The 24,918-nt window shown below is 48.2% G+C and overlaps 11 protein-coding genes across 11 annotated transcripts; 6 read left to right on the plus strand and 5 right to left on the minus strand.

The window, feature by feature from the left end:
* Positions 1 to 383: 383 nt before the first annotated feature.
* On the plus strand, positions 384 to 4,184 carry MGYG_07517 (kinesin heavy chain; the record flags this gene model as incomplete). The annotated part of the gene is made up of 5 exons (XM_003170225.1): positions 384 to 830; positions 888 to 1,531; positions 1,589 to 2,642; positions 2,694 to 3,146; positions 3,201 to 4,184. 5 exons carry the CDS (start codon positions 384 to 386, stop codon positions 4,182 to 4,184), a joined length of 3,582 nt encoding a protein of 1,193 aa, XP_003170273.1.
* Positions 4,185 to 4,628: 444 nt separating this feature from the next.
* MGYG_07518 (hypothetical protein) lies at positions 4,629 to 5,549 on the minus strand (the record flags this gene model as incomplete). The annotated part of the gene is made up of 2 exons (XM_003170226.1): positions 4,629 to 4,965; positions 4,999 to 5,549. 2 exons carry the CDS (start codon positions 5,547 to 5,549, stop codon positions 4,629 to 4,631), a joined length of 888 nt encoding a protein of 295 aa, XP_003170274.1.
* A 286-nt stretch (positions 5,550 to 5,835) lies between these two features.
* Positions 5,836 to 6,270, minus strand: MGYG_07519 (anaphase-promoting complex subunit 11; the record flags this gene model as incomplete). The annotated part of the gene is made up of 4 exons (XM_003170227.1): positions 5,836 to 5,861; positions 5,917 to 5,980; positions 6,035 to 6,066; positions 6,129 to 6,270. The coding sequence occupies 4 exons, from the start codon at positions 6,268 to 6,270 to the stop codon at positions 5,836 to 5,838; spliced, it is 264 nt and encodes an 87-aa protein (XP_003170275.1).
* A 476-nt stretch (positions 6,271 to 6,746) lies between these two features.
* Positions 6,747 to 7,825, plus strand: MGYG_07520 (thiosulfate sulfurtransferase; the record flags this gene model as incomplete). The annotated part of the gene is made up of 2 exons (XM_003170228.1): positions 6,747 to 7,717; positions 7,774 to 7,825. The coding sequence occupies 2 exons, from the start codon at positions 6,747 to 6,749 to the stop codon at positions 7,823 to 7,825; spliced, it is 1,023 nt and encodes a 340-aa protein (XP_003170276.1).
* Positions 7,826 to 8,661: 836 nt separating this feature from the next.
* Positions 8,662 to 10,070, plus strand: MGYG_07521 (hypothetical protein; the record flags this gene model as incomplete). Its single annotated transcript, XM_003170229.1, has 2 exons — positions 8,662 to 8,782; positions 8,851 to 10,070. The coding sequence occupies 2 exons, from the start codon at positions 8,662 to 8,664 to the stop codon at positions 10,068 to 10,070; spliced, it is 1,341 nt and encodes a 446-aa protein (XP_003170277.1).
* Positions 10,071 to 11,441: 1,371 nt separating this feature from the next.
* Positions 11,442 to 12,263, plus strand: MGYG_07522 (Ser/Thr protein phosphatase superfamily protein; the record flags this gene model as incomplete). Its single annotated transcript, XM_003170230.1, has 1 exon — positions 11,442 to 12,263. The coding sequence occupies one exon, from the start codon at positions 11,442 to 11,444 to the stop codon at positions 12,261 to 12,263; it is 822 nt and encodes a 273-aa protein (XP_003170278.1).
* Positions 12,264 to 12,841: 578 nt separating this feature from the next.
* Positions 12,842 to 13,496, plus strand: MGYG_07523 (hypothetical protein; the record flags this gene model as incomplete). Its single annotated transcript, XM_003170231.1, has 3 exons — positions 12,842 to 12,990; positions 13,084 to 13,184; positions 13,324 to 13,496. The coding sequence occupies 3 exons, from the start codon at positions 12,842 to 12,844 to the stop codon at positions 13,494 to 13,496; spliced, it is 423 nt and encodes a 140-aa protein (XP_003170279.1).
* Positions 13,497 to 13,961: 465 nt separating this feature from the next.
* On the minus strand, positions 13,962 to 14,963 carry MGYG_07524 (translin-associated protein X; the record flags this gene model as incomplete). The annotated part of the gene is made up of 2 exons (XM_003170232.1): positions 13,962 to 14,592; positions 14,767 to 14,963. The coding sequence occupies 2 exons, from the start codon at positions 14,961 to 14,963 to the stop codon at positions 13,962 to 13,964; spliced, it is 828 nt and encodes a 275-aa protein (XP_003170280.1).
* A 526-nt stretch (positions 14,964 to 15,489) lies between these two features.
* Positions 15,490 to 16,975, plus strand: MGYG_07525 (GPI mannosyltransferase 1; the record flags this gene model as incomplete). Its single annotated transcript, XM_003170233.1, has 3 exons — positions 15,490 to 16,497; positions 16,581 to 16,688; positions 16,763 to 16,975. The coding sequence occupies 3 exons, from the start codon at positions 15,490 to 15,492 to the stop codon at positions 16,973 to 16,975; spliced, it is 1,329 nt and encodes a 442-aa protein (XP_003170281.1).
* Positions 16,976 to 17,712: 737 nt separating this feature from the next.
* MGYG_07526 (hypothetical protein) lies at positions 17,713 to 19,519 on the minus strand (the record flags this gene model as incomplete). The annotated part of the gene is made up of 2 exons (XM_003170234.1): positions 17,713 to 18,977; positions 19,066 to 19,519. The coding sequence occupies 2 exons, from the start codon at positions 19,517 to 19,519 to the stop codon at positions 17,713 to 17,715; spliced, it is 1,719 nt and encodes a 572-aa protein (XP_003170282.1).
* Positions 19,520 to 21,417: 1,898 nt separating this feature from the next.
* Positions 21,418 to 24,115, minus strand: MGYG_07527 (acetamidase regulatory protein; the record flags this gene model as incomplete). Its single annotated transcript, XM_003170235.1, has 5 exons — positions 21,418 to 22,515; positions 22,600 to 23,345; positions 23,433 to 23,674; positions 23,805 to 23,872; positions 24,050 to 24,115. The coding sequence occupies 5 exons, from the start codon at positions 24,113 to 24,115 to the stop codon at positions 21,418 to 21,420; spliced, it is 2,220 nt and encodes a 739-aa protein (XP_003170283.1).
* Positions 24,116 to 24,918: the final 803 nt, after the last annotated feature.

The following is a 24,918-nucleotide window of genomic DNA, read 5'->3' on the forward strand; positions in this document are numbered from 1 at the left end:
ATATTTATCTCAGCTGGATCTGGAGGTAGAAAAGACGTTTGATATATCTGCGCCTGGGGTCTTGACGTTACGGAGAGGTCATTCAATGAGGTCATACGCCTGAACCTTGGAGAGAACGAGTTGCACGTGATCTAGATCACATGGGTTTAAAATTATATAAGCATAAAGCTCAGACCACCTTTGGTTTGTTTACTTTTTCCCTTTTTGGATTAACAAGTGCGTTTTCTGGAGGAGAGCCAGCATCGTGTCTTTGGTTATCTCTGCAGGGTTTGTTGTTGATCTGATTTTTTGATTTTTTTGGTTCATCTGGAGACTGGTCTCGCGACACATATGAAGGCCTTTTTTTGCTTCATTATAGCTTACAATATACAGTTTTCCTGGAGATGGCCGGCGGTACCAGGCCTCAGCCCACACGGGAGCTGAAAAAGCCAGCATTGCGAGGTTCAGCAAGACCGCGAGCTTCTATTGCCCCTGAACGAGTAGAAACCCCGAAAGTATCTTCGCGGACGCAGACACCCAGTGCGACACGAGCCCTGAATTCCCCTACAGAAAACGCTGGTAACAAGCGAAAGGAGCGCGATTTTGAACAGAATGTTCCTGGCGACACGAATATCCGCGTCATTGTCCGCTGCCGGGGCAGGAGTGATAGGGAAGTCCAGGAGAATAGTGGTGTTGTTATATCTACCGAAGGAGTGAAGGGGACGACTGTGGAAGTGTCTATGGGTCCCAATGCGCTAGGAAATAGAGAATATCAATTCGACAAGGTCTTTTCTCCAGCCGCCGACCAAGCTATAATATTCGAAGATGTTGTTACTCCGATATTAAACGAGGTACGTTTGTCACTCCTTTCTACTGGAGATACCAAAAATTTTAATTTATCTGTTTAGATGCTCTCTGGGTACAACTGTACCATTTTCGCATATGGCCAAACCGGGACCGGGAAAACGTATACTATGTCGGGCGATATGACAGAGACTCTTGGGTTGCTATCGGACAGTGCTGGTATAATACCACGCATTCTTCATGCTCTGTTCCAAAAAATCGAAGGTGTCGACAGTTCCGTTAAATGCTCTTTTATCGAACTCTACAATGAGGACCTCAGGGATCTTCTCTCGTCTGAAGATAATGTTAAGTTAAAAATATACGAAGAAGGCATGAAGAAAGGTCACAATGGTACCATGGTTCAAGGAGTGGGCGAAACATATATCAACTCTGCATCAGCCGGTATTAAACTGCTCCAGGAAGGGAGCCACCGTCGGCAAGTTGCTTCAACAAAATGCAATGACCTCAGTTCGCGAAGCCATAGTATTTTTACTATTACTACCTTCCTGAAGCGGGTTTCGGACAAGGGTGAGGAATATATATGCAGCGGAAAACTAAACCTCGTTGATCTTGCTGGGAGTGAAGACATTCGGCGCAGTGGCGCTGAAAACAAGAGAGCTACGGAAGCTGGATCAATAAACAAGAGCTTACTTACGCTTGGACGGGTGATAAATGCTTTGGTTGACAAAAGTCCTCATATACCCTATCGGTGAGTTGCTCACTACCCCGGAGGCAAGAGGGTTAGTCGTCTACTCACACATTATAGGGAATCAAAACTTACACGGCTGCTTCAAGACTCCTTGGGAGGCCGTACGAAAACCTGCATAATTGCAACAATATCCTCTGCTCGCTGCAATTTGGAGGAAACCATGTCCACATTAGACTACGCTTTTCGAGCAAAGAATATTCGAAATAAGCCCCAGATAAACTCTTCAATTTCCAAAAAGGCGCTGCTACGAGAATTTACAACTGAGATTGAAAAGTTGCGAAGTGATCTGATAGCAACGAGACAGAGAAACGGCGTTTACCTGTCGACCGAAAACTACGAGGAAATGACCGTGGAAAGCGAATCCCGTCGTATTCTCAGTGAAGAGCAACGGGCGAAGATCGAGACAATGGAAATCAACTTGAAAACCAAAGTTCAAGAATACCTAGCTTTGACAAGCAACTTCAATGAGATGAAAAAGAGCAATGAGTCAACACAGTCAACGTTGGACCAAACAAAAACCCTTTTGGAGCAGACAGAGCAGATTTTGAGCAAGGCCCAGAAGGACCTGGAGGAGGAGACATTGTTACGCCGTGCACATCAAGTGACAGAACAGAAACTCCATAATATCGGCTCAACTCTCCTGTCGGTCATTGATCAGTCTGTAACAGACGTTTCTGGGTTGCATTCTAAGCTTAGAAGGCGGTCAGTTCTTCACAAACAGAACAAAAGTGCCTGGGAGGATTGTACTGGCAAGGTTCTGGATGTTGCAAAATCCGTTGATGACAGGATGGCGCTCCTTCGTTCCCAGCATGCAACTCTCATAAACGACCTCACTTCTCGCGTGGAAACCTTTGTAAGCAGTGAACTTGAGGCCCTAAAAAGGAGCCGGGAACTTCTTAAGGAAACCGAATCCTCTCTTTCAAGATTTGAAGAAGACTCCAAACGCCAAAATCACAAGAACCGAGATACCATGAATGACGTTCTGGAAGAAATAAAGATATTGAGGGAAGATGTACAGGAGAAAGTCGGGGAAGGCCTGAACGGGCTCTCTTCCGCTGCGGCGAGGATCTCTGAGGAAGTGATACAGGAACTTCAGCAATTTGACTCTGAGGTATGTTTTCCACGTCATATAAGAAGGTGGATTAATAGCTAACAATGCTAGTTACACACCATGTATAATCTATTAACCGGCGACTTTACCGATTTGTTCCAATCAGTCGTGGGCCACCTTCACTCCCAGAGGGAAGAAGTCGACGACCTTCGTGCACAGCTCCAACAGGCTAACGAGGAGGCTAAAGAAGCTAATGAGAAGGCAGCTTTTCGATTGGAATTGACCCTTAAGGAGGAACGACAAGCGGCAGATGCAGAGCGTTCTATTCTAGCTTCACAGATTCATACCCTCTTAAACGAGTCAAGTGACCGACAAGCAGCTCGCCTTAAGGACAAAATCGATACTATCAAGACTGAGGTACAGGTATCAGGAAGGACGCTCCAGCAGTCGCATGACAGATATCTTGGAACTTTGGATAGCTGGGGTAGAAGTGGGGATGAATTGCTTGAGAAGGTGCTCAAATCAGAATCAGAATTGAAATCTAAGATGAAAGATCATCTAGACGTAAGCCTTCTTTCAGCCTCTTCACTGAGTAACTTTACACTAACACCGCCTCAGCTTTTTATTTCACGAAACAATTCGATACATGCAACTACCAACACAGTTCATGAACAAACAGTTCATATTGTTGATGAACAAAAGAAAGATATGGCTGTTCAGATGGAAGCCCTTGATGATTTCGTCAGAAGAGCCAGGTCCCAGAACAATCAACACTGTGAAGTAAGCAACGGCATTACCAAAAAACTAGGGCAACGGGTTATGGACGGGTACCATCAACAGCTTCAGCAATTGGACGACTTTGAGAAGCGTGAGGCAGCATTCCAATCAGCCATGTTGACTGAAAATAAGTCTCTTGGAACCTTAGTGAACACCGCTACGTCCGATGTAAAGCAACCGCTATTAGACCTTCAGTCACAGATCCAAACGACATCTATGGCGGAATACGTGCCAACTGGGACTACCCCTGAGAAGAAAACATACAGATATGAAGCCACACTCCCACGGACGGAATCGCATGCCAGTATACTTGGAAAGATGGAGTCTCCATGTGGCCCATTGACCACGCTCTCTCCTTCTTGTACGCCGCTAGGCTCCCCTTCATTACACCATGAACCTCCCACGTCACCAACAAAGTCGACAGTGTATCATGACTTGGATAATAATGTTGAAGACGAAAAACCCTTACCCGCTGACGCTTCCGAGGAACCCGATCAGCTATCACCAACAAAGCTAAGAGAAGTTGATATCAATGTGATGAATAAACCGAATCCCGAACCGGCGGCTGCTGAAACGGGGCGCAATAATGAAAGTTGCAAGGATACAGAGCCACCACCACTTAAACGGCATCTCTCGTCTTCTGTTGCCGCCGCATCAAACTTAACTGGCGAGACGAAAATTCCAACAAAACGGATGACACGTCGGAATGCTAGAGGAACTGCAACTGGCGTTGGAAGTGGGCGAGAAAACACCCCTATCTCTACTCTCAACGCAGGGTCAAGGATCAACACAAGAAGAGTGAGGAGTGGCCCTACACACCATTAAGTTTATGCTTTTCATACTAGAAAGCAATCTTTTTTTCGTTTTGTTTTAGAGCGCAGGTTAACTACACACTGAACGTTTTGTTAGGAGTTGGATGGATTGGCGGCATTTTGATGGAAGGCTATTAGGAATACCCTTGCCTAATTTGTACATTTAATAGCCCTAACCATGACATAGGGCTACACTATACATAATGTTATAGCTGACTGCTACTTGAAATCTTTTTTGGGATAGAAATTCCTCTCAGAGTCACAATCGGGCGGCGTGTTGATACATGAAATCTTTCATATAATTAGACAAATGCTCAGCCAAACGCCGTCAACCCAAAGCTGATGTAATCCCGGAAATAGCCCACACATAATAGTACCCCAAGATGATAACAACGGCGACGATGTTCCGTCGTTAATCAGACGGTAGGTCATCGAAGCTCCACGGTAAAATCCAGTTTTACTTTTGACTTTGTTCTTCCGTCTGAGGGGACTCTCCTTGGTTTTCCGCATGTCCTGTCATCTGTACAAACGGCTGGTCTCCACTTGCTTCAACAACTTTCTTCAGTTCCTCCATACGCTTGGCAAACTGATCCATCATTTCCTCCAGAGTCTGTCCCGATGCCTGCTGAGTCTGGTGCCGTGTGGCAGAGCTGTCAGAAGCAAATCCAGAAGTTCCTTCAATCATAAGCACTGCGTTGTTATCGCGATCTGTCGATGTAGGGCTGTTGGAAGCCGAATCAAAATTCGGAGCCGGAGAAAGAGATGTATTGATCACTTGCCAGGCGGGTGATAAACTGTGAGCAGATGTTACCTTAAAATCCCGAAACCTTTGAGGAGTAAGATTGGGACGAGCGGATGTCTCTTGCGCATCGGTAGTAGCCGCATCAGCAGCACCGCTGGTGTCATTTGTATTTGTAGGTTCCACGTCCAGAATGATGAATTGTTCCGCTGCGGCCTTAGCCTTCGGAGTAGACTCTCCTTTCTTCTTTTCTTTCTGGGAAATCGATTCTGTACTCCATGATGGTGGCTTTTGCTTATTTATTTCTAGAGACTGAAGCGCTGCTTCGGTTATGATGCTCGTATCATCGTCGGAAAATATGTAGTGGACTGTTGGATGAAAGTATTCCGACGAAGTTGCATCTCCTATAACCGTAAAGAAAGGTTTGAACGGAGGATGGACCGGTATAGGTGTATCTTCTACAATTTCATTCTGGGAGACATGCCCACTGTCATCCTCAACCGCTTCATCTTGTAGCATCCCATGGCTGCTTCTGGGAGGTGGTTGGCCGCTGGTATCATGCTCCGTAGGAGAGATAGATAAACTAGCAACTCTGGGTGATAACGTAGTAGGTGAAACGGCATCCTTAGGAAGAGACATTTTGCGCTTCAAGGGCTACATAGCTAGCGATATATGTTTTCCCGTGTACTCTGTTATGAGATGTAAGAGTTGAGGTTGGATGGCGTTGAATTACCTAACCTGAGAATTGATCACGTGCCAGGCAGGGACGAATAGGGCTTCTACCAAGCTACAGAAGTAATGATAACTAATAAATCTATTGACAATAAGTATATGATGAAAAGCAATAAAAAGGGTATTCCATCTGCCTGAATCCCGTAAGCTAGTTATACTCCCAACTCCGTGCAGTAAACTACCGCTCTGAACATTATTCATTCTGCTTCCATTCGAATTCTAAAAACTTCGTTAGTGACCATATCTACTAGATCAGAGGCCATGTAGAACCCACTCTGTCGACACATTGGGCATAGGCCCTTGGCTGAATCTTGTTGAATCCATGTTAAGAGGCAGTGCTAGTAAAGAGGTTAAAAAACAGCCAGTGCTAGCACATTGAAATCTGATCTCACCATGTGGAAAGAGTGTCCACATTTGCCAATAACTAGAATGTGTATTAGCATCCATGGAATCGACGATCAAACACCATACCCTCGTTAAACTCACGTAAAGTACATTCATCTCCAGGGTATTTGCAAGTAGGACAAGTGCCATCGAATTGGACTCGACATATGCCACAGACATCGTCTTCAGGCATGTCCCACCGCCATGTCGCCACAGCATTCCATTGCTTAATAGATACTTTCATTGCTGCGGGATTGGTAGGCTGATTAAGTACCTAACAGCAAGTCGACCGGATTGACCAGGGGTTTGTTTGCGATAAGATCGCGTTCTTGGTTCTGGCGGTTGGTCTCCCTCCCCTGCTTTAACTAGTTGCCCATGCCACAGACCCCTTACAGCCTTGTCGGCTCTTGTCACCGCTTCTACTGTGACCCGTCAGACGTAAGAATTATGACGGAACGAAGGATGTGTCATGGAAGAACTAAGTAGCGGTTAGTCAGTTATCGTTATCAGTGTTGTTTTGCGCTGGGCAGTCTTTTCATTTAGAGTTATTGCGTGATTGGCTGGCTGCCCAGTTGCCCAGCCAACTTTATCCCCACGACCTGTATCAGCTTTCAACAGTTCAAGTCAACTACGTCAACAGCAGAATACCAAGCGTCTCAGGATCATCGTTATGTAAGAGCACAGAAATAACCAAGGAGACCCCCAATAGGCCGTTCAAAGATGGCTACCACAGTTCTTCGGCTCGCTCGTTTCTCACAGCGTGCCTCCTTCTTCTCTAGGTCTACACTAGCGGCGAATACGACCCAGCAACGGGCTATATCACTCCAGTCCTATGTAGTCACGCCAAAGGAGCTCCATGAAGCCCTGAAGGAAAATGTGCCAACGAAAATATCCTCCACTCCTCGGGTTATTCCGCTATGCGCCGCCTGGTTCATGCCTAATGACCCAGAGGGCCGCACCGGGCTCATGACATTCAAGAAGAAGAGGATCCCCAATGCGCGCTTCTTTGACATTGATGTCGTGAAAGATACCAATTCCCCCTATCCTCACATGCTTCCGTCGAAGGAGAAATTTGCTGAAGCCATGCAATCGATGGGCATTCGTCGCGATGACAGAGTAGTAGTATACGATACGGAAGAACAAGGGATACTCAGTGCTCCCCGTGTTGGATGGACTTTAAGAGTGTTTGGACATCCCAATGTGCATGTTTTAAATAACTTTAGGCTGTGGGTTAGGGAAGGTTATCCTGTCGAAGAAGGCGAAGTGGCGCCAAACGAATCCTCGGACTACGTAGTCGACGACCACTATCCAAACAGAGTGGTCCATTTTGAGGAGATGAAGGAGATGGGCGAAGATTACGGCAAGGAAGGCTCCGACGCAGTCCAGATCATAGACGCTCGTCCTGCCGGTCGATGGGCAGGAAAAGATAAAGAGCCCAGGGCCGGTCTTTCTTCTGGTCATATGCCCGGATCGCAATGCATACCACTCGGCGATTATCTGGACCCAGAAACGAAAACTCTGCGTTCTCCCGAAGAGTTACGGCAATTGTTCGAGTCAAGGGGGGTTGATCGGAACCGACCTGTCATCACCACCTGTGGATCTGGCGTCACAGCTGCCGTTATTGATCTTGCATTGGAACAAGCAGACTACATCCCTCAGGAAAACAGACGAGTTTATGACGGAAGCTGGACGTAAGTTGCTGTTTCTCCCTTGTTGCATACGCTCACTTTGTCCTAACAGTATATAGGGAATGGGCGTCGAGAGTGACGGAAGAGAGCGGCCTCATCCGGAAGACCTAACAGTTTGAATTGTCTAGTGGCTCAAGTAGTTAGTGCATTATCCGCGAGATTGGTTAAGTCAACTACGTCACTGTGCTCTTTTTTTTTTGGCGGGTATTTTGCAGGATTTATCTATGCATCTGAAAGCAAATGAATGGGCCGAGTATTACAAAGGCCTTCTGACAGCGTTAAAGATAGCCATTGTGCCTCCTCGCTTTGTATCAGTATATTATTCACAGCCTTTACCTTGTTGGCAAACCTGATAGATTTAAATTTGCCTTCGATATTTCTAATATTACCAAGCGGAAAAGCCCGCTTAGTCATGCCGTCCCCTCTATATATCTTTTCGCAAGTTCTCGACTTCACGTTGAATCATCATCGCTTCCCCCAGGCTGTGTTTCTACCTTCAAGGGTTGAAGCAGTCCCTCGTCACATTCACAGAAAGCCGCAACTTCGTCCAGCGCTGCATATATGCCTAGCTGGTTAAAGATGCTTGAATCAGCCCTCTACCCTGTCCTCAACTATTCCTGTAAGTCGATGGAAAAGTCCCCGTCAGAGCGCACTGACAGCTTTCTTCTCAGCCATATATGTATACTGTCATATATGTATACTGTGCAAGATGGGTTACTGACCTCGTCTCTCTTGCTCATTAGACCATCTAGCAGCGTTCTTATAACTGGCACTGATGTGCTGAAGTCATTCGCAGAGATAAAAACGCCTTACAAACCATCAGTACAGCCTCCGCGTTTCCTCTCCGCATGCGCCTCATTTAACGAAAGAAACCCCAGTCAAGCAACCATCAACCCCTACAACCTACCGGAAAGTCTGCCTCTGAGATTTCGCCCTTACAAGCCATCATGTCTGTTGGCCGAAAGGTGTTCCACTGTGTGGTTGATGAAACCTGTCTTACCACAAACCTCGGAGAGATCAAGAAGTGGACTTCGCAGGATGCTATTGGCCTCATCGTGCCGTTATACAGTATGTGCCGTCAACTCGGCGACTAGCGTCATGGTCGCTTTGGGTATCTTCTCACTAACACTACCTAGCCCTTGAGCGTCTCCATATAATAAAGAAAGGTGGCTCCCAAAGTAGTATCAACGCGTGCGAGGCCGTCCGCTTCCTCGATCGTGTTACGTCCGGGAAACATAACATTTCAGCTGAGAAAGTAACCCTTCAAGGGCCTATGGAGCAGTTTTCAACTTGGGGAGAGGCCGAGAAATACATTCTTCCGGAGTTCAAAGAAGAAGTTCCTGCTACTCCCGCCCATGGCACTGTCGAATCTACCCTCAAGGAAGAGAAGTCTACGGCTGGAGATGCCCAGCCTAAAACTCCTAGTACCCGCGAAATCAACGACATATCGCAGATGCTTTTGAGCAAGTTGAACTTCAAAAAAGAGAAAGAACCGAGTTCTACTTCTGCCGCTTCCGCAGGGACTTCTAGCGGTCCTGCATCACCTACGTCCGGTGGTTCTCGTGCAAGCCCTGAGTGCTCATCCCGTCAGCTGGAAAATAACGCATCTTCAGGTGAAGCAGCCACTAATAATGACGAGGACCCTGGTGCTAGTGTGAAATACGTCGCTCCGGCCGTCCCCAACGTCTTGAAGCCGCTGTTGAACGCTGTCCTATGGCGGTTACATGCTCTCCCCGCTATATCTACACCCCAATCTAGTTGCATTCTCGTTACAAATGACAGAGAGACTCAAATTTGGGCCCAGAAGTTCGGTATCATTGTGAAGAATATTGCCCAACTTCGCACATCCATCATCTACGAGGAAAAAGAATTCAAAAATCACTGCAAATATTTGGAAAAGAACCAGAACCAGAACCAGATTCAAACTCCGGCTGAGCCAAAACCCTTATTATCCTACGAGGATGAAAGCGATGAGGACGTCTTAGTTTTTGTGCCACGAAAGCAAGGCAAAGTTGGCCCCCAGACACCAGCGCGGACTCCTGTTAAGAATACGCCAGGACGCGGTAATAAAACTGTTGGCAACAATCCTGTCGGTACTGGAAGACCTCGAGCTTCTTCAACTGCTGCTGAAACTCCACTTGAGATTCCCTCAGCTCCAATTGATCCAGACTCGTTTAGCCGCAGCATCGGAATGACCAAGCAAAACGTTTCTCCCAATGGTAACCCCTCTCCAACACCTGCAAACCGTGGCACATCTAACGCGAACCCCCGACCAAATGGAAATCGCCGTGGTGGAGCTCGAGGTGGAGGTTTTAGGGGAGCTGCTCGTGGGCGTGGAAAGCTCTGGGTTCCGTGAACATGGTGCCATGCTCCCAGTTGCTTCTATTTTGATATCTAGGTGCTGGGAGCTGGTATGATGTTTTTCTTTTTCAGAACTCACTAACCTTTCTCAACCCGAGGAAAAATGGTTAAATATGGAAGGATGAAACCTGCAGGAATGCACACGTCTTTCGAAAAGGCTTTTTACAATCTCCATATCCGATACTATATCGGTTGGTTTTGATGGGTCGCGGGTCTAACTTACTCGTTTCTCGAACAAAAATTATCTTGTGGACGTGTGCCATCTCTAGACGAGGGTTTTTATCCAAGTCTAGGTTGTCTTGATCTCTTGAGCGACGGATCAGCTGTGGTGACTGAACGAAACCTCGACGTGCGCTGTTTTCATTCGAGACTCAAGTCATGATTTCCGAAGAACGTTTTCTTGATCGAAAAAAATTATAATAATTGGAAGCAAGCCCGAAGATTGGAGATGGGCGGACATGTACACCCGTATCGCAATTGATACGATTTTCCTTCATTCCTGTTACCCGTTCCCAGTATCGCTTTATCGTTGGTTGGCCGAGGCTAAGGTGGATTTAGGCGAGAGTTGGTCGGGGTTTGTGATGCAAGGTGTGCTTGATGAATCGACGGTTCCCTTGACTCTCAATCGCTGAGCTGGTAACCATGTTTCCCTATGAGTACCTAGTATTATTCGCAATGATAGCATCAATGCAGCCGTTCCTTCTTTGATCATTGTTATGCTTGATTTCTCTAGACCTAACCTAACCGAGCTACCCTCTCATATCTCCATATGTGTTAACTATAAATTATAACGATACGTGGTGCGTTATAGTAGTTGAGAGCAAGCTAACAACTGCACAACCGAGAGTTCCGTGTTAGCAGCCGGAAAATAAAAGCGCCAATATCGCGTCGGATTCCTTGCTAAGTTCAAAGTCTCAGCCGGCGTATGTGAGTTGTGGTTGAAAGTAGGTAGGGTGTTAAAAACGGTTCGAAAGTGCTGAAGCATCAACTATGGCCAGGCTGCTCCCTGCCAAGCATGACTGGTTGACTTGCTAGCAGATATCAGAAGGCTCACTCATTCTTATTTAAATACCCCATACATATCCTCAACCATGTCTATCATTGCTATGAATATTATCTCTTTATAATGGTTAAATGATTACAGCACTCTAGTTATGGATTACTATTCCTGATTCCTTTGCTTCCCTACGAAACGTACATAAAATACCTGCGGAGTGCGGAGTGCGGAGTACGGAGTACAATAGACACCCCTTGTTGCCTGCAGCCACTTTGATATCGCAAAGGCCTCGTTGCATCTATTTAACTGATGGCATTCTCCAGGCTTACTTTGCCATGGCAGCCTCGAAAGTCGACTGCTTTTCAAGTGATGTCTGACCTGCACCTCGAAGTCGGCCAACAATACGCGGATTTCCGCATCAAACCACGAGCCTCTCAGCTGATCCTCGCAGGTGACATCGGTCGTCTTGCAGACTATGATGCCTTTCGTGACTTTTTATGCACCCAGTGTGGGAATTTTGAGGCTGTTTATCTTGTCTTAGGCAACCATGAGTTTTTCGGAGTCACTCGCCAGGAAGGCCTACGTCTAGCAGACCAACTGCAAGAAGAACCGCAAATGAATGGCAGGTTGGTTATATTGAACCAGAAACGGGTTGATATTGGTAACACTACTATTCTAGGCTGTACTCTACATTCACATGTGCTGCCAGGATCGGAGCAGGTTGTTGCCTCTAAGATTAACGACTTCCGCTGTATTAAGGATTGGACAGTTGCCAGCCATAATGCAGAGCACGCTGCGGATGTGAAGTGGCTGAAGGACGAAATTAGCTCTCTGAGAAGTACAGAGTCCGAGTCGAAGCGGAAACTTGTTGTTGTCACACATCATGCTCCTTCAACCAGTAAGACCTCGAAGGCGTCGGATGAGGGAAATCCATGGAGTTCTGCTTTCGGGACGGACCTCTTGGATGGCACGCAAAGGTCATGTCTTGACCATGTGAATTGTTGGATATATGGTCATACACATTACTCTTCCGAATCAATCCGCGGACAGGTAAGGCTTGTGAGCAACCAGCGAGGTTATGTATTTCCGGGACAGAGCAACCAGCCGCATAAAAGCCCGGGAGGCATCATATCAAAATTTCTCGGATCAAGGGAGCATGTTTTTGATGTTGAGAAGGTCGTCGAAATCTAGGCCTCCTCTGTTATGGTTTCCATGGCCCTTTCATTTTTCAAGTACGGGGAATCCATTCATTGTTACTGAACAGTAATATCTGTAGCCGGCGGTATCTTAACCTGGTTAATACGTTATACAGTCCCCTTGTCTTCCTGTATAGTCGTCTTTGGACCGACGCATGGTTTGATAGAAGTAACTTTTAGTGTTATTCAGTTGTTGCTCGGCCAACCGCTGGTCAGGTGACTTGAGCGGGGGCGTGACCTCGCCACGAGTCGAAGATGTCATCTTGGTCCAGCAACAGCTTCAGGGTACAAGGACTACAAGTATCTTATAGTACATATTCGCAAGAGAAGATACCTAAAGCGAGGTATCTTGAGCCGCTCTGTGGCTGGTCTTCGCGGCAAGGGTACCAGGGGACAACGTCACTTCCTCCTCTCTGCTAGGCAACCAAAAAGGCTTCCTGCCAACTTTGAACTCTTTCTTGCAGCTCAACATTCCTACATCCATCTACTCATAACATACAGCTCACATAACTCGACAGCTTAACACGTCTCGCTTGCTTTAAAGGCAGATACCACCGAGCCTATCATTTCACCATGTCTGACGCCCCTACAAACTCGACAGTTGAGGTTCCCACCTCCCCTATCAGCGAACGCCGTGACTCGTTGGCGAGGTCTCTCCAGTGCCGTCCGGATGCCGAGGACCTTAAGAATAGACATATACTACTTGATACCAAAGTAGCTCCGTATGTGCCTGCATAAGGACTCAATATCCCAACTTCAAGCGAAATACGCAAAGAAGCGTGATAAAGAGGCTCATGTTTTGACGTTGAATACAGCTCTCTCCAAGCAGCCCAGCATGAACTCGCTCGCCAACAGGCCGCCGATTCACTGAAAAAAGGCCTGGAGAAGAGAGCTGACCGTGATTCCCTCGTTGAACGTATGTGGCCTTTTTAAATTTTTGGTCATCTACACCCATTTTTTCTTTCCATGCCTTCCTTCTCTCTGGGGTGGTTAGGAGTGATACGTATGGTTTGTGTGTTGAGAATGCCAACCTCATGCTTTGTTTGTTACAATAGGAAATATACTCCCTGCATCCAATGCTGCCCCAGCTCTTCAGGGACCTGCCCGTGATCTCGAAAAGCACATGCGTGCCGACTCGCTTGAGCACAAGATCCAGCACCGACCAAAGCCTGAAGACTTGGTTAAGGCTGGGGTCCTAACGGAGGAGGAGAACCCTATCAAGGTTTAATCCTCTAAGCTATGTCACTCGTATTCGACCCTCTGGTTTAATGCCTTACGTTTTTAGCCCTCCGTTCAGTCTCATTTTATGCATGTGTTGATCCACTGTGTCATCGGTGTTGATGTTTGTGTGCTCTGTAATGGAGTGAAGGCCTTCCAAGGCGGGTGGGCCATTAATTTGGCCGGTTGGTTGGGTGGATCTGTTGGTCTTTCTTCCACGCTGAGGTCATTTCTGCAGGGATGTCCCAAATTGAACCGCGATGACCATGGGAGTAATCAGCAAAGGATCGAATATAATTTCGTGGAAGGAATTGAACTTCTACTTAAGTTTCAAACTTATGGAGTAATATCATAATCAAGAAACTGTAATATCAACTACAGCTTCTCCCAGCGCTTCCCTAACATGTTATATCCGTATTTCATGACCCTTACATAACTTTCATACTATCATATCTCTGCTTTCGAGAGTACTGTGTTAATGCGACTCGACCGCAGCTGCACTGCTCAAGTCTGGCACCCACCCAGATGGACGCTCTGTTCCTCGTACTAACAGCCCATACACGGCTCTCTCCACCTTCTCAACACTGGCTTGCATAACCTCAATCTTCTTGTCTACTTCCTTCCATCCACTCAGGCCACGTGGAACATTGAGTTGTTCAAACATGGCCCGAAGTTGACGTAGATCAGAAAGTACTGCTTCCCCACCCGTAGGTTCCTCAGACTGCTGGGCCTTGTCCTGAGCAGTAGAATCTCCCCCTTTTACACCTGCTGTTCGGCCAGTAGTCATCGTAGTGATGGCAAACCGCATCATTTCGCCTGTCAGGTCGTAAAGCCCAAGTACGTAGTCTGCTTCTGTTACATTAATACCAGCCGGTAGCGTCTGTGAGACCTCCTCCAGAGTGATGAGTTGTTTTTTCTCAATGTACCGGTGGAACGATATAGCTTCGATGTACTCCTGGATTCCCCATGTGATTTGATGGTATCTCCATGCGTTGACGCCAGAGACGTCTGCTTCAATCGACTTGAAGAGCTCTTGTATTTGTTTGATACGATCGTCCGTTTCCTTTGCAATTTTTGGAGGGATTGGTGCATTCACACTGCGGACTCTAAAGTGGGGTAGAGTAATTAGGCGGGTGTATCAATGCTAATAACAGCGTGAAGGAAGCTACCTTTGTAAAGAGAATATTCTAAACAGGAACTGTTAGTGTTTTTATATGACATGGTTGATTAATAGCGTGCAAGAGTGTGCAGTAGATAGGAGACAGCTTCAATAAACCCACATCTTCTTGCTCAAAGCTGTGATATCTCTGGATGCTTTTACAACACGCTCTCTTCGGTCATGATGCTCATCAAGCTCATTGCGGAAGCCAGTAAAGATAGTCTGGATAGAAGGCATATCGGCTGAGGTGTCCATATTTTTTGTCTTTGACTGGTTTGCTATCAGGTTGCCATCCCACGCTCGCTTGTTGCCAGCCATAGAGGTGTTAGTGTCAGGTGTTTCTCTTGCCCTTCGCCTTTGTGTCTTTGATATTGGTTTACTCGAGTTTATCGGGCAGTCAAAGCTCGCGATAGGGAAGCGCGGGATTATATAAGCTACTCCATTAAAATTTTAAAAATTGTTACATTAGTAATATACTTTGTCCAATGATATGCTTATATTGCTGCAGAATGTCCGAGCGCCCCTCCATAGGCGCACAAGCTTTATCTGGGGTCAACAACAACCCAGCAATCTACACGTCGACTTCGCTTTCGCCTTTTTGATGAGATCTCGCAGTAACAAAAGGGGCCTTGACTTTTTCTTCCTCCCTTCGCTATAACTCAGCAACTGACACTCGTTCAGGCCCAGCAGTTGGCCCATTGCATGATCGGCTCCTGAATTGGTCAAAGGGGTCAGATGTTCATGTTTTCCACAAAAGCAGCAGGCTGTACCATTTAGACGAAATCCACAGCTGCATAATCCTGGACAGAGGACAGCCAAAGAAGGATTTTTTTAAATCTCCATAATGTCGCGGTTCTTCAATTCTCCTTCCCTCGTATTCGGGGCAGCGATATTACTTCGAGTTGTTCTCTTGTTTTATGGCCTCTATCAGGACTCTCATTCGCCCATGAAGTATACCGATATCGACTACTATGTTTTCACTGATGCCGCCAAATTTGTCTCTGAAGGCCAGTCTCCGTATGAAAGAGCAACTTACAGATACACACCGTTGCTTGCATGGATTCTTCTCCCCACCACTTGGACCAGCTTCGGCGGCCAGCAAGTCTGGTTCTCCTTTGGCAAAGCTTTATTTGCTGTCTCTGATATCATTGCGGGATGGCTGATACTGCATGTTCTCCGCTCTCACCAACGAATGGATATGCAAAGGGCACTTAAATTTTCAAGCATCTGGCTGCTTAATCCGATGGTTGCTACTATCAGCACCCGAGGGAGCTCGGAAGGTTTCCTATGTGTCATGATCATGGCTCTGCTCTGGGCTGTACTAGAGAAACGAACCGTACTAGCTGGCGTCCTTTTGGGTTTCGGCGTACATTTCAAAATATACCCTTTCATCTATGGTCCATCTATCATCTGGTTTTTGGAAGACGAGAAAAACGACAGATTCAATGTATCAGAAGGGTTTACTCTCGGCAACTTGACCAACTATGTCTGTCGACTTCTGACGCCTCAACGTATAATTCTCGGCTTGACTTCCCTTATTGTGTTTGCAGGGCTGAATACCGCCATGTACATGCTTTATGGAACCCCTTTCTTGCAACATACCTACCTCCACCACGTTACTCGCGTGGACCATCGCCACAACTTTTCTCCTTACAACATGCTACTATACCTTTCCTCATCCGAGACCTCGCAAGGCATTCCCGGGAATAACTTCGAGTCTCTCGCCTTTCTGCCACAATTGGGACTTTCAGCTATTCTTATCCCACTTGCACTGGCCAAGAAGGACCTTGCCGGGACCATGTTAAGCCAGACATTTGCGTTTGTCACTTTCAATAAAGTCTGCACAAGCCAGGTATGTCCATTTTTTGTGTATTTTTCAAACCCCACAGGCTCTGGTATATAACCTCCAAGGCGGTTGCTGACTCCTGTATTTAGTATTTTCTCTGGTATCTTGTGTTTTTACCGCTCTACCTCCCCTATTCATCCCTCATCAAACAACCGCTTTTCGGAACCACCGTCGCTGCTCTGTGGGCAGGCGCACAAGTAAGTAAATTAATCCCTTATACTTGGAGCGATCACTATTCGAGGAAGAGTTATTAAACAGTTTCTTCCATCAGGGCCTTTGGCTTCATCAGGGCTTCCAGCTTGAGTTCCTTGGAGCTTCAACTTTTGTTTTGGGGTTATACCTCTCCTCCCTTGCCTTTTTCGCCATAAACATTTGGATTCTGGGGATTATTATCTCAGATATAAGCAATCTTCCGCGGACAGGAAATCCTGATAAGGGCAAAGCCAACAAGCCGAGCCCTGCAGCAGTGAAGAAAGATATATAGCTCTTGAAATAATAAATACTCTTATTATCGCTTTATTTATAAATGACCTTATAGTAATGTTGTATGCCAGTGTATTCTTGAGAATCAGGAAATATTATTAAATCTGGCTACATATGTATCTCAAATAGGGTGAAAACAAAGAGATAAGAGACAGACACAGACATAGAGAAACAGACAAATCCCTTGAGCCTTAGGAGAATTAACAGGTAGTTAGTAAACAGACAGGTAGGTCTGACTGCTTACATTTCAAGACGCCGTGCCATGCGTACGTGACAAACAAATAACTGATGTTGGAAGCAGTAAAGATCCTGTCATTTAAGCAGTTTCAGATCAGGTCTTTTTCCTTTTGATTGTTCCACTTTCACACTCTTGCTTCCCCTGATCGCCTTAAAAACCGTTTGTTTTTTTTTTTCTTTCAGCGCGCCCAGTTCTCCTGACACCATGCAATACAGGCCAAAAAGCAGGAAGGAGGTAATTCGACAGATATTTCCCTAGATCGAGTAAGTAGGGGAATGGAAGGAGGGGGTATTTTCGAATATGGTGACTTTCTCCACGATCTAGCCATGAAAGGGAGGAAAGGAAGTAAAAATTTTAGTTAAAAAAACATATGGCTGTATGAAAAACAGAAAAAATAGAAGCGAGCTTCGGTAACGCTTGAACGTGATGATTAGAATGATATCGAGCCCGTGACCTAGATGGAGGGAGGGTGTAAGTAAGTAAAGCGGCCTATGGCGTGATCAAGGCTTTGATTTATCGGCGATGATGCGGTAGCAGCTCGTTTTGATGCTAAGAGGGCGACTTCGTGGATAAGATCGAGTGCCTGTTCTCGAGTTGATGCCGTAATCTTCAAGAATACCGTTATTCAGTTCAGCGAACTGAGCCTCTGGTCTGTTTTCTTCGAGAACTTTAAGAATAGCTTCGCTCCAGACGCCCGTGCAGGAGTTGCCGACTAGTTGGAAATAAGGGTTCAAAAGGCCACAGATAGAATCCAGGTCTATGAATCGGATACGAATGTATTGAAGAGCGGGTAAAGCGCCCAGCGAGTGAATGGCAGCGATAACTAGCTTTTCAAACTCGATGATGAAGGACATGTTGGTGATGCCGGATATGTCGGTTGGTATGAGGGAGCCATCGTCAGATTCATGGCCCCAGCAGCAGGCCTTGACGACGAGGTCGACTGATTTCAGCTTTGACTTTCGCTGGGAGGATAGTACTGCTGCTCTGCCGGAGAGGAAGAGGCTGGCACAGACTTTGCCGGTAAAAGTCAGGGACTCCAGCTGTGGGAGGATGGCGCCGAATAGTCGGCAAAGATGCTTTTCGTCTTGCGGGTTAAGAAAGCCACGTGAGCTCGTCTTACTGCAGAAGCCGTCGAGGCTGATGTTGAGACGGGTCAGCTGAGGCGGAAATGTTCTGAGAACCTTTGAGATGGTGATGTGAGCTTCGCGCTTGGACTTGGCGTAGAAGCAGTGCCATTCGCGAAGGTTTGGCAAGGCTGTGGACAGATTGGTCCAATGGCTGTAGTCGCGCATGATGTTCCATGCACCTTTCATGATGAAGGTCTGGATATTTGGGAGAGGAGTAAGCGACTCCAGTCCGCTGTCCCCCCACGGATCACTCTCGAAGTGTCGGATCATAGGTGGCTTTTTGCAGTGTCCACCTTCGAGGGTCATCATCTTTGCGTCAGGGAACTGGGACCCGACGCTCTCAAAGATCTGTTGTAAGGTGGCATTGTGACTGGCCGATTTGAAGTTGCAGTTCGTTCGGCTACTGGAGAGTGCATCCAGGCCGTGCATGTAGGACTCCATAGTGTTGGTTTCGATGACGCCAAAGTTAGCCTGCCCACTCTCCCGGCGGCTGGGAGGCGAGAAGTGGGATTTCCTTAGACGATCGCCCCAGACGGGAACCCATATTTCGATGTGCCTGACGTATGGTTTAAGGTGAAGGTGTGCGTCGAACCATTTGGCACACTCTACCAGGCAGTCCGTCGTTCCCTTAATCTGGACTGTAGACAATCTCCAATTAGCCCGAACACTCTCACCATCGTCCACACTGTGGTGATCTTCGTTTGTTTGCATCATTTATTTACTCACTATGACGGTAAATCCTGCCCTGGACGAGTGCTCTGTACGCACGTGAGACCAGGGCGAGGTCAGACAAAGCCTTTCTACGAGGGTGTCGGAGTGCCTTGCTCCAGCTTGAGGTGGTGACAGTTGCAGAGGTGATGGAGGCAAGCGTTGAGCCACGAACTCCAAGGATATGGTCGAGGATGGTCTCGTGTATCTCTGGGGGTAAGTCGTTGAAATGCGTAGGCAGAAAGTCTGGATCGTCTGCAGCAGCCGCGTAGTCCATATCTACATCGACCACGGGACACGAAGAAGGCGGCAGCAGGCTTGTCTTCAGGTCGTCTGTCGAGGGCACAGAGAGTGTGATGGCGTGGAGAGACTGTTCAGAGGCGTTTGTCGAGGTAGTGGTGGTGGCAGTGGTGGTGATGGTGGCCGTCGAAGGGGAGACGTCGCCCGACTGTACATCGACTGACGAGAGCATCGTGCCAGGACAGGACAGGAGAAAAGCCTTTCTCTCCTGCTCTCCTCATTCAAGTGGTCCCCTTTTGTGCAACTATATCCCAGGGACTGTCATATAACTAACAGAAAAGAAAATATATTAAACACATATCAGCACAACGGAAACGAGTGGGTTGGTTGTTCCGGATATGATATGATGGGTTGTCCCCATCCCGTCCGCCCTCCTGTGAAATATATGAAAATATTAAACAGGGCAGGATGGCTATGGAGTGTTTTACATACCTGCAAGTACCGTACCAGCCCTTTTTCCGACCGTTAAGAACCGGTCACCTTGAAAAGCCCCCTCACCAGCCCTGCAATATTTATAGGTTTTTTCTGTCTATCTTCGTTAATTAACTGTTTCTGGTCGAGGTAGTTGTACGGGACGGGGCCACGGCCAGATGATAACTGGTTAAGTCCCTGGCTGTTTTGCGTGGTTCGATCGGGGGAGAGGAGGAGGCAGAGGAGGCAGCCAGCTGGGCGAGGACAGGATAAGCCAGCACAGGACAGCAGGACAGGACAAGTAGCCGGGGTATCCTGTAACTAACTATCGCTCGCTCCAGTCGAGATTTTCTTAAAGGGATGGAGAGGCGATCGAGCAGGATAAGATAAGGGCGGACATGTGACCACCCCCGGCGCGTAGTCTGAGCTAGTCAGCTAGGGCGAAGAACTGGCCCTTAGCAGCAGTTTAGTTAGGTAGGCAGGTAGCAAACCAGGGCCTGGACCGACAACGACAAATTGGCAGTGAAGAAGAGGACGGGGAGCAAGCTGAGGGAGTCGAGGACGCAAGTTGAAGCTGGAAAGACGAGAAAAAGTTGGAGTTTTTGGTCGCAAAGAAAAAGAAGAAAAGACGAAGACGAAGAAGCAAAAGCGCGATTTGGGCGTCAAGAAAAGAAAAAGAGACGCAGGCGCAAGGCGGTGGAGATGGGCAGAAAAAAAGAGAGGGAAAAAAAGAGAAAAAGGAAAAAAAGCGTGACTTGGCAGAAAAAAGACGCCCTTTTAGGAAGGCGGCGAGACTTTGTCCACGTGTCGAAGAAGTAGAAGTAGAAGTAGAGATATTAGGGATATTAGAGATATTAAGGATAGAGAAGTAGGTGAGGACATTAAACCATTAGATTAAGTAGATTCTAGGGCATAATTCTAGCGGTAGGTTTTAACGATATAAAGATGCTCGGCCAGATGACACACATGAACTGGCAGAAGCATAGCATGACATAGCATTCCAGATGTCCCTTCACTGACCACCAGTAACCAACACAACAGTGACCGTTTTCCGACTTCATCCTGGTGCCTTGATAAGATACTAACAGGCACTAAAAGGCTTCCTTGTCGTTTCACTTGGTAGAAACATCATCACTGACCCCCGAAGCCACAAGCACAAGGGTATACATTGACTAGTGCCGTGGGAAGATGCATCACTAAGCATAGCCATTAACTATGTGTTTGGCATCGACAGTATTGAACAAGAGCCGGAAAAGATGGCATGCTATTGGTAGGCTTCCTCGGACTAGACTAGCAGGGCAGCCCACGACAAGCTTCCAGACTTGATGCTTGATGCTTGACGGTAAGGAAGCGACTTCACAACACCTCCGTCCTCGGCTCTTTCGTATCTGCAGAGAAAAGAGGGACGTTCAAGGGCCAGAAACGCTGGAGCTTCTCGTATCGAAAATCGCCGCTTGGTCTCCCCTCTTGGAGCGCCAAAGCTTCCCGGTTTCCCGACAGCCGAAAGCCGGGGTTGCGCGTCACGTGATGGATGGGACCCTTGGGGATAGATATTATTTTTTGATGTATTGTTTGGTTGAGAGGGAGAGAGAGGAGATGATGATGATGATGGTTATGATGGCCACGTTCATGATGGCCACGTTCAGGGAGTGGGAATGGTTAATGCCATGGGACTTCGGCTGTGCAGTCCCAGCCTCGAAGGAGCCAGTTACCGATACCCTCGTACTGGCCGTAGAGGACCTCGTCGGGGATGATGGGAGTAGGCTCCTCTACTCCAAAGGCGAGCTGGGTATTATGGTCTATCACCGAGGCAAGAGGGAGATACTCATCGACGGGAGCTGAAGCAGGGTCCATGGGTGTCTTGAGCTCAGCTAGTATCCCTGCGGTCATCATGTCGGATACCGTCCTGGCATACTGGTCGTCTTCCTGTCTGCCTGAGTCGACGATGTCGTGAGGATAGTGGGCGAGCATGACGTCTCCAAGTCGACATAGATCGGTGCCGAAGCCACAGAACGTTGCCTGTTGGTCCGTCGTGAGCGGAGTAGGCTGGGGTCGCTCCGAGGGCCGAGCAGCCTTTGCGGTCTCGTCGATCATGCTTTGTAGGGCCTTGAGGCTGCCGATGGCAGAGGGCCAGCGTTTCGATAGCTCCTTGAGAGAACTACATATTATTCGCAGGTCCTGTTGGGCTCGTTCCCAGAGGTGAGGGTAAGAGTAGCATGAGGCCAGCCCGACGCCCGATGCAAGGAGGTAGAATGTGAATATGGGGCCGAGGAACCGGATCTCGTCCCTTGCAAGGAAATCCTCGAAGATTCCGGCCACAAAGGAAGAGGCGAGGATGGCTGCAGCAGACGGGATGGTGCCTGGGGAGGAGGCCCGGTAGAGGATGGCGAGGATGACAAAGTATGTGACGTGCAGCTGTCGTGCTTCAAAGTGGTAAGGCATGAGCACTAGTTTTGACGCCGTCGACCCTTCGGGGGGAAAGACTCGCTGGAAGAGGCGGAGTTGCTCTGGTAGTTCCCTCGACCATCTGTAAATGGCATTTTCGATATTGATCCTTTTAGGCCGTGTCAACATCCGACGACAGCAGGCCTGCGTAACGTCGCCGAGAAGAGAAGACACTTCAACGTGTGCAAGGAACAGAGCGTCATCAGCTCCGCATCCGTAAAAGTCTTCTGGAGTGAGTGGCCGGACGTCGTTGTCTTCGGTGTTGATTGCTCGTGGCCGCCCATGGCTAGCGGATATCAAGCAGTCCCGAGCCTGTCAAGAGGTAAGCTACTATCATTGACGATTTTGTGACATTCTCACAGAGTAATAAAAGGGGTGAAACAGAAAACGGCTTACGTATAGTGTCCACCACAGTCTCCGCCGTAAGGGTGCCTCACGGCCAGGCGGAGGCTCCTTGTGCAGACCGATCTGGTATGCCAGGCCAACTCCGATGCGACTCCAGAAGCCGCTGGTATTGATCGAGACATGCTCGGGGCCCTCGGGGTTGTACCAGTGCAAGATACACACAGCAGTGATGACCGTGATGGTATTCTTCTCATACCCCGACCAGAACAGGGCCTTTGCTCGACGGTAAAACTCGTTGGACGAGGCATAGGCCGTGACGGCAGGGGCAGAAGACACCCGACTGGCTGCGAGGAAGACTGCTTGGAGAAGTAGAATCGATGGCTGGCTGTCCCGACGCTCCATGAGCCAGCTTCTCTCGACTATGGGCATCCAGGGCGCACATCTCTTCATAAACGTATCTATCAGGCCATCCCTGACGGCACGAGGAGGGAGGTCGAATGCATGCTGCAGCTGTAGTATCTGGATGTCCTCGTCCGTCAGACTCTCTGTAGCAACGGCTGGGTAGGCCTTTGCGCGGTCTTCGTTGATAGGCACTTCTCCTCGTATGTACTCTGACCGGCCGAGGAAGGTTGCGCTGCCCCCTGACGCCGGCTCATGCAGGCCAGGCTCCGCCTGCTGGTGCTGCTGCTGGGAGCGCAGAGCCACCGAAGCCGAGGCGCTTTGCGAGTACACGGGGTTTCCATCCGCATCCTGAGCAGTCGTAGTCGTGGTCGTAGTCGTAGTCGTCGTAGTAGTAGCTGACGGAGTCGCAGGCGTGTTGATATTGTTGATATGGTGGCTTGTGCCGTTGCTGTTGGCTGTGTTATTATGATTATTATGGTTACTGTTTGGCGCCGTGGAGCCGGGACCCCCTGAGGACTCCGATGTGCCGGAAGGCTGCTGCTGCCCATCGGCAAGGATAGCGCGACGAGGCTCCCATCCCGGATACCCGGCCTCCCACTGCTGCGACCGTGACGGATGCAGTAGAGAGGCAGCAGTGAGTTGGTCTACACCTGTAGGCGTCGTATCTGGTTCTTCTTTTGTGTCTGAAGCGACCTTCCGGCGTTTTCGTTTGCGCTCGCGGGGTCTAAAGGGGGCGCAAAAATAAGAAAAAAAAGATTGCGACGGTCAGCCAGCAGAACTACACAACACACAGGACGAGAGTAATGCGCGAGGACGAAGGAGAAGGAGGAGGAAGGCAAGGAGGGGATGCGTACGAGCAAGTCCAGTGGTTCCGAGCACAGTTCGAGCACTGCTGGCCGCCGTCCGGATATATACAGCGAATCTAGCGATGTCCCGGCACGATCGGCCTTCGGTTAGTGCACAGCTCTCGACGGTAGAAAAGAGGGACACAGCAGCAACCAGAAGGCAGCAGACGATGTAGAAGTAGAAGTAGAAGTAGGCAGTAGCATCTAGGACAGCTTCCTGACATATGTAGAAGAGAGAGAATAAGACGACCTACCTTCTTCTTGTTGCAGGCAACGCAGGCTGAAGCGGCTCGCAGCCGGGGTGGACTTTCGCCGGCCATAGCGCTGGAAGTCGCCGGAGTGTGCGAGGCCTCGTTGTCGCCCATCCAGCCGGCGAACAGCACAAAGGAAAAGAAGAAAAGCAGAAGAAGCAGAAGTAGTAGAAGCAGACGTAGAAGTCGTAGTAACTAGTCGAAGCAGCGAAAGCTCGTCGGGTCGGGAGTAAAAGAAAGGAAAAGCGAGACTCGAGTGCGGGTTTCTTTTTTTTTTCTCTCCCTCTCTCGCTCTTCGCTGTAGTTACTAAGTTAGTTAAGCTGAAGCGGCAGCCGAGTTCGATTTTGGTGCCCTCCCCCTTTGAGCGCGGGAAGAAGGGCTGTGGACACTAAAAAATGCTGCCTAGCGACTGGGTTCCCTCCCTTCCTTTGTGGGGGGGACAAGTCAAGGCCAGGCAAGGGGAGGACGTGATGATAGTAAAAAAAGAATAAAAAATAAAATAAAATAAGATAAGAAGGGAGAAAAAAGAAAAGAGATGCAGTGAGTGAGTGAGTGGTGAGAGCGAAAAAAGGAGCACCGGAATGCAAGAGACTGCTGGGATCATGGCATCGCCATGCGCTGCGATCATTCGACGGCTGGTCGGGTCGGGCTACGATGGTTATACTTAGCGTTGGGTTGGGCTGGAAGAACAGGAGGAAGAAGAAAAATACCCGAGCAGGCCGGCGATGGCGATGGCGATGGCGATGACAGACAGAGATAGAGTGATAGATTGATAGATAGGAGAGATATAGAATACGACGCAGGGTCCAGAAAAGAAACAGGTCACATAATTTAAAACAGGGGGACAGATGGTTATCTTCAGCTTCATTCA

Source organism: Nannizzia gypsea, genomic scaffold (genome assembly GCF_000150975.2).
Source record: "Nannizzia gypsea CBS 118893 supercont1.7 genomic scaffold, whole genome shotgun sequence".
NCBI classification, from domain to species: domain Eukaryota; kingdom Fungi; phylum Ascomycota; class Eurotiomycetes; order Onygenales; family Arthrodermataceae; genus Nannizzia; species Nannizzia gypsea.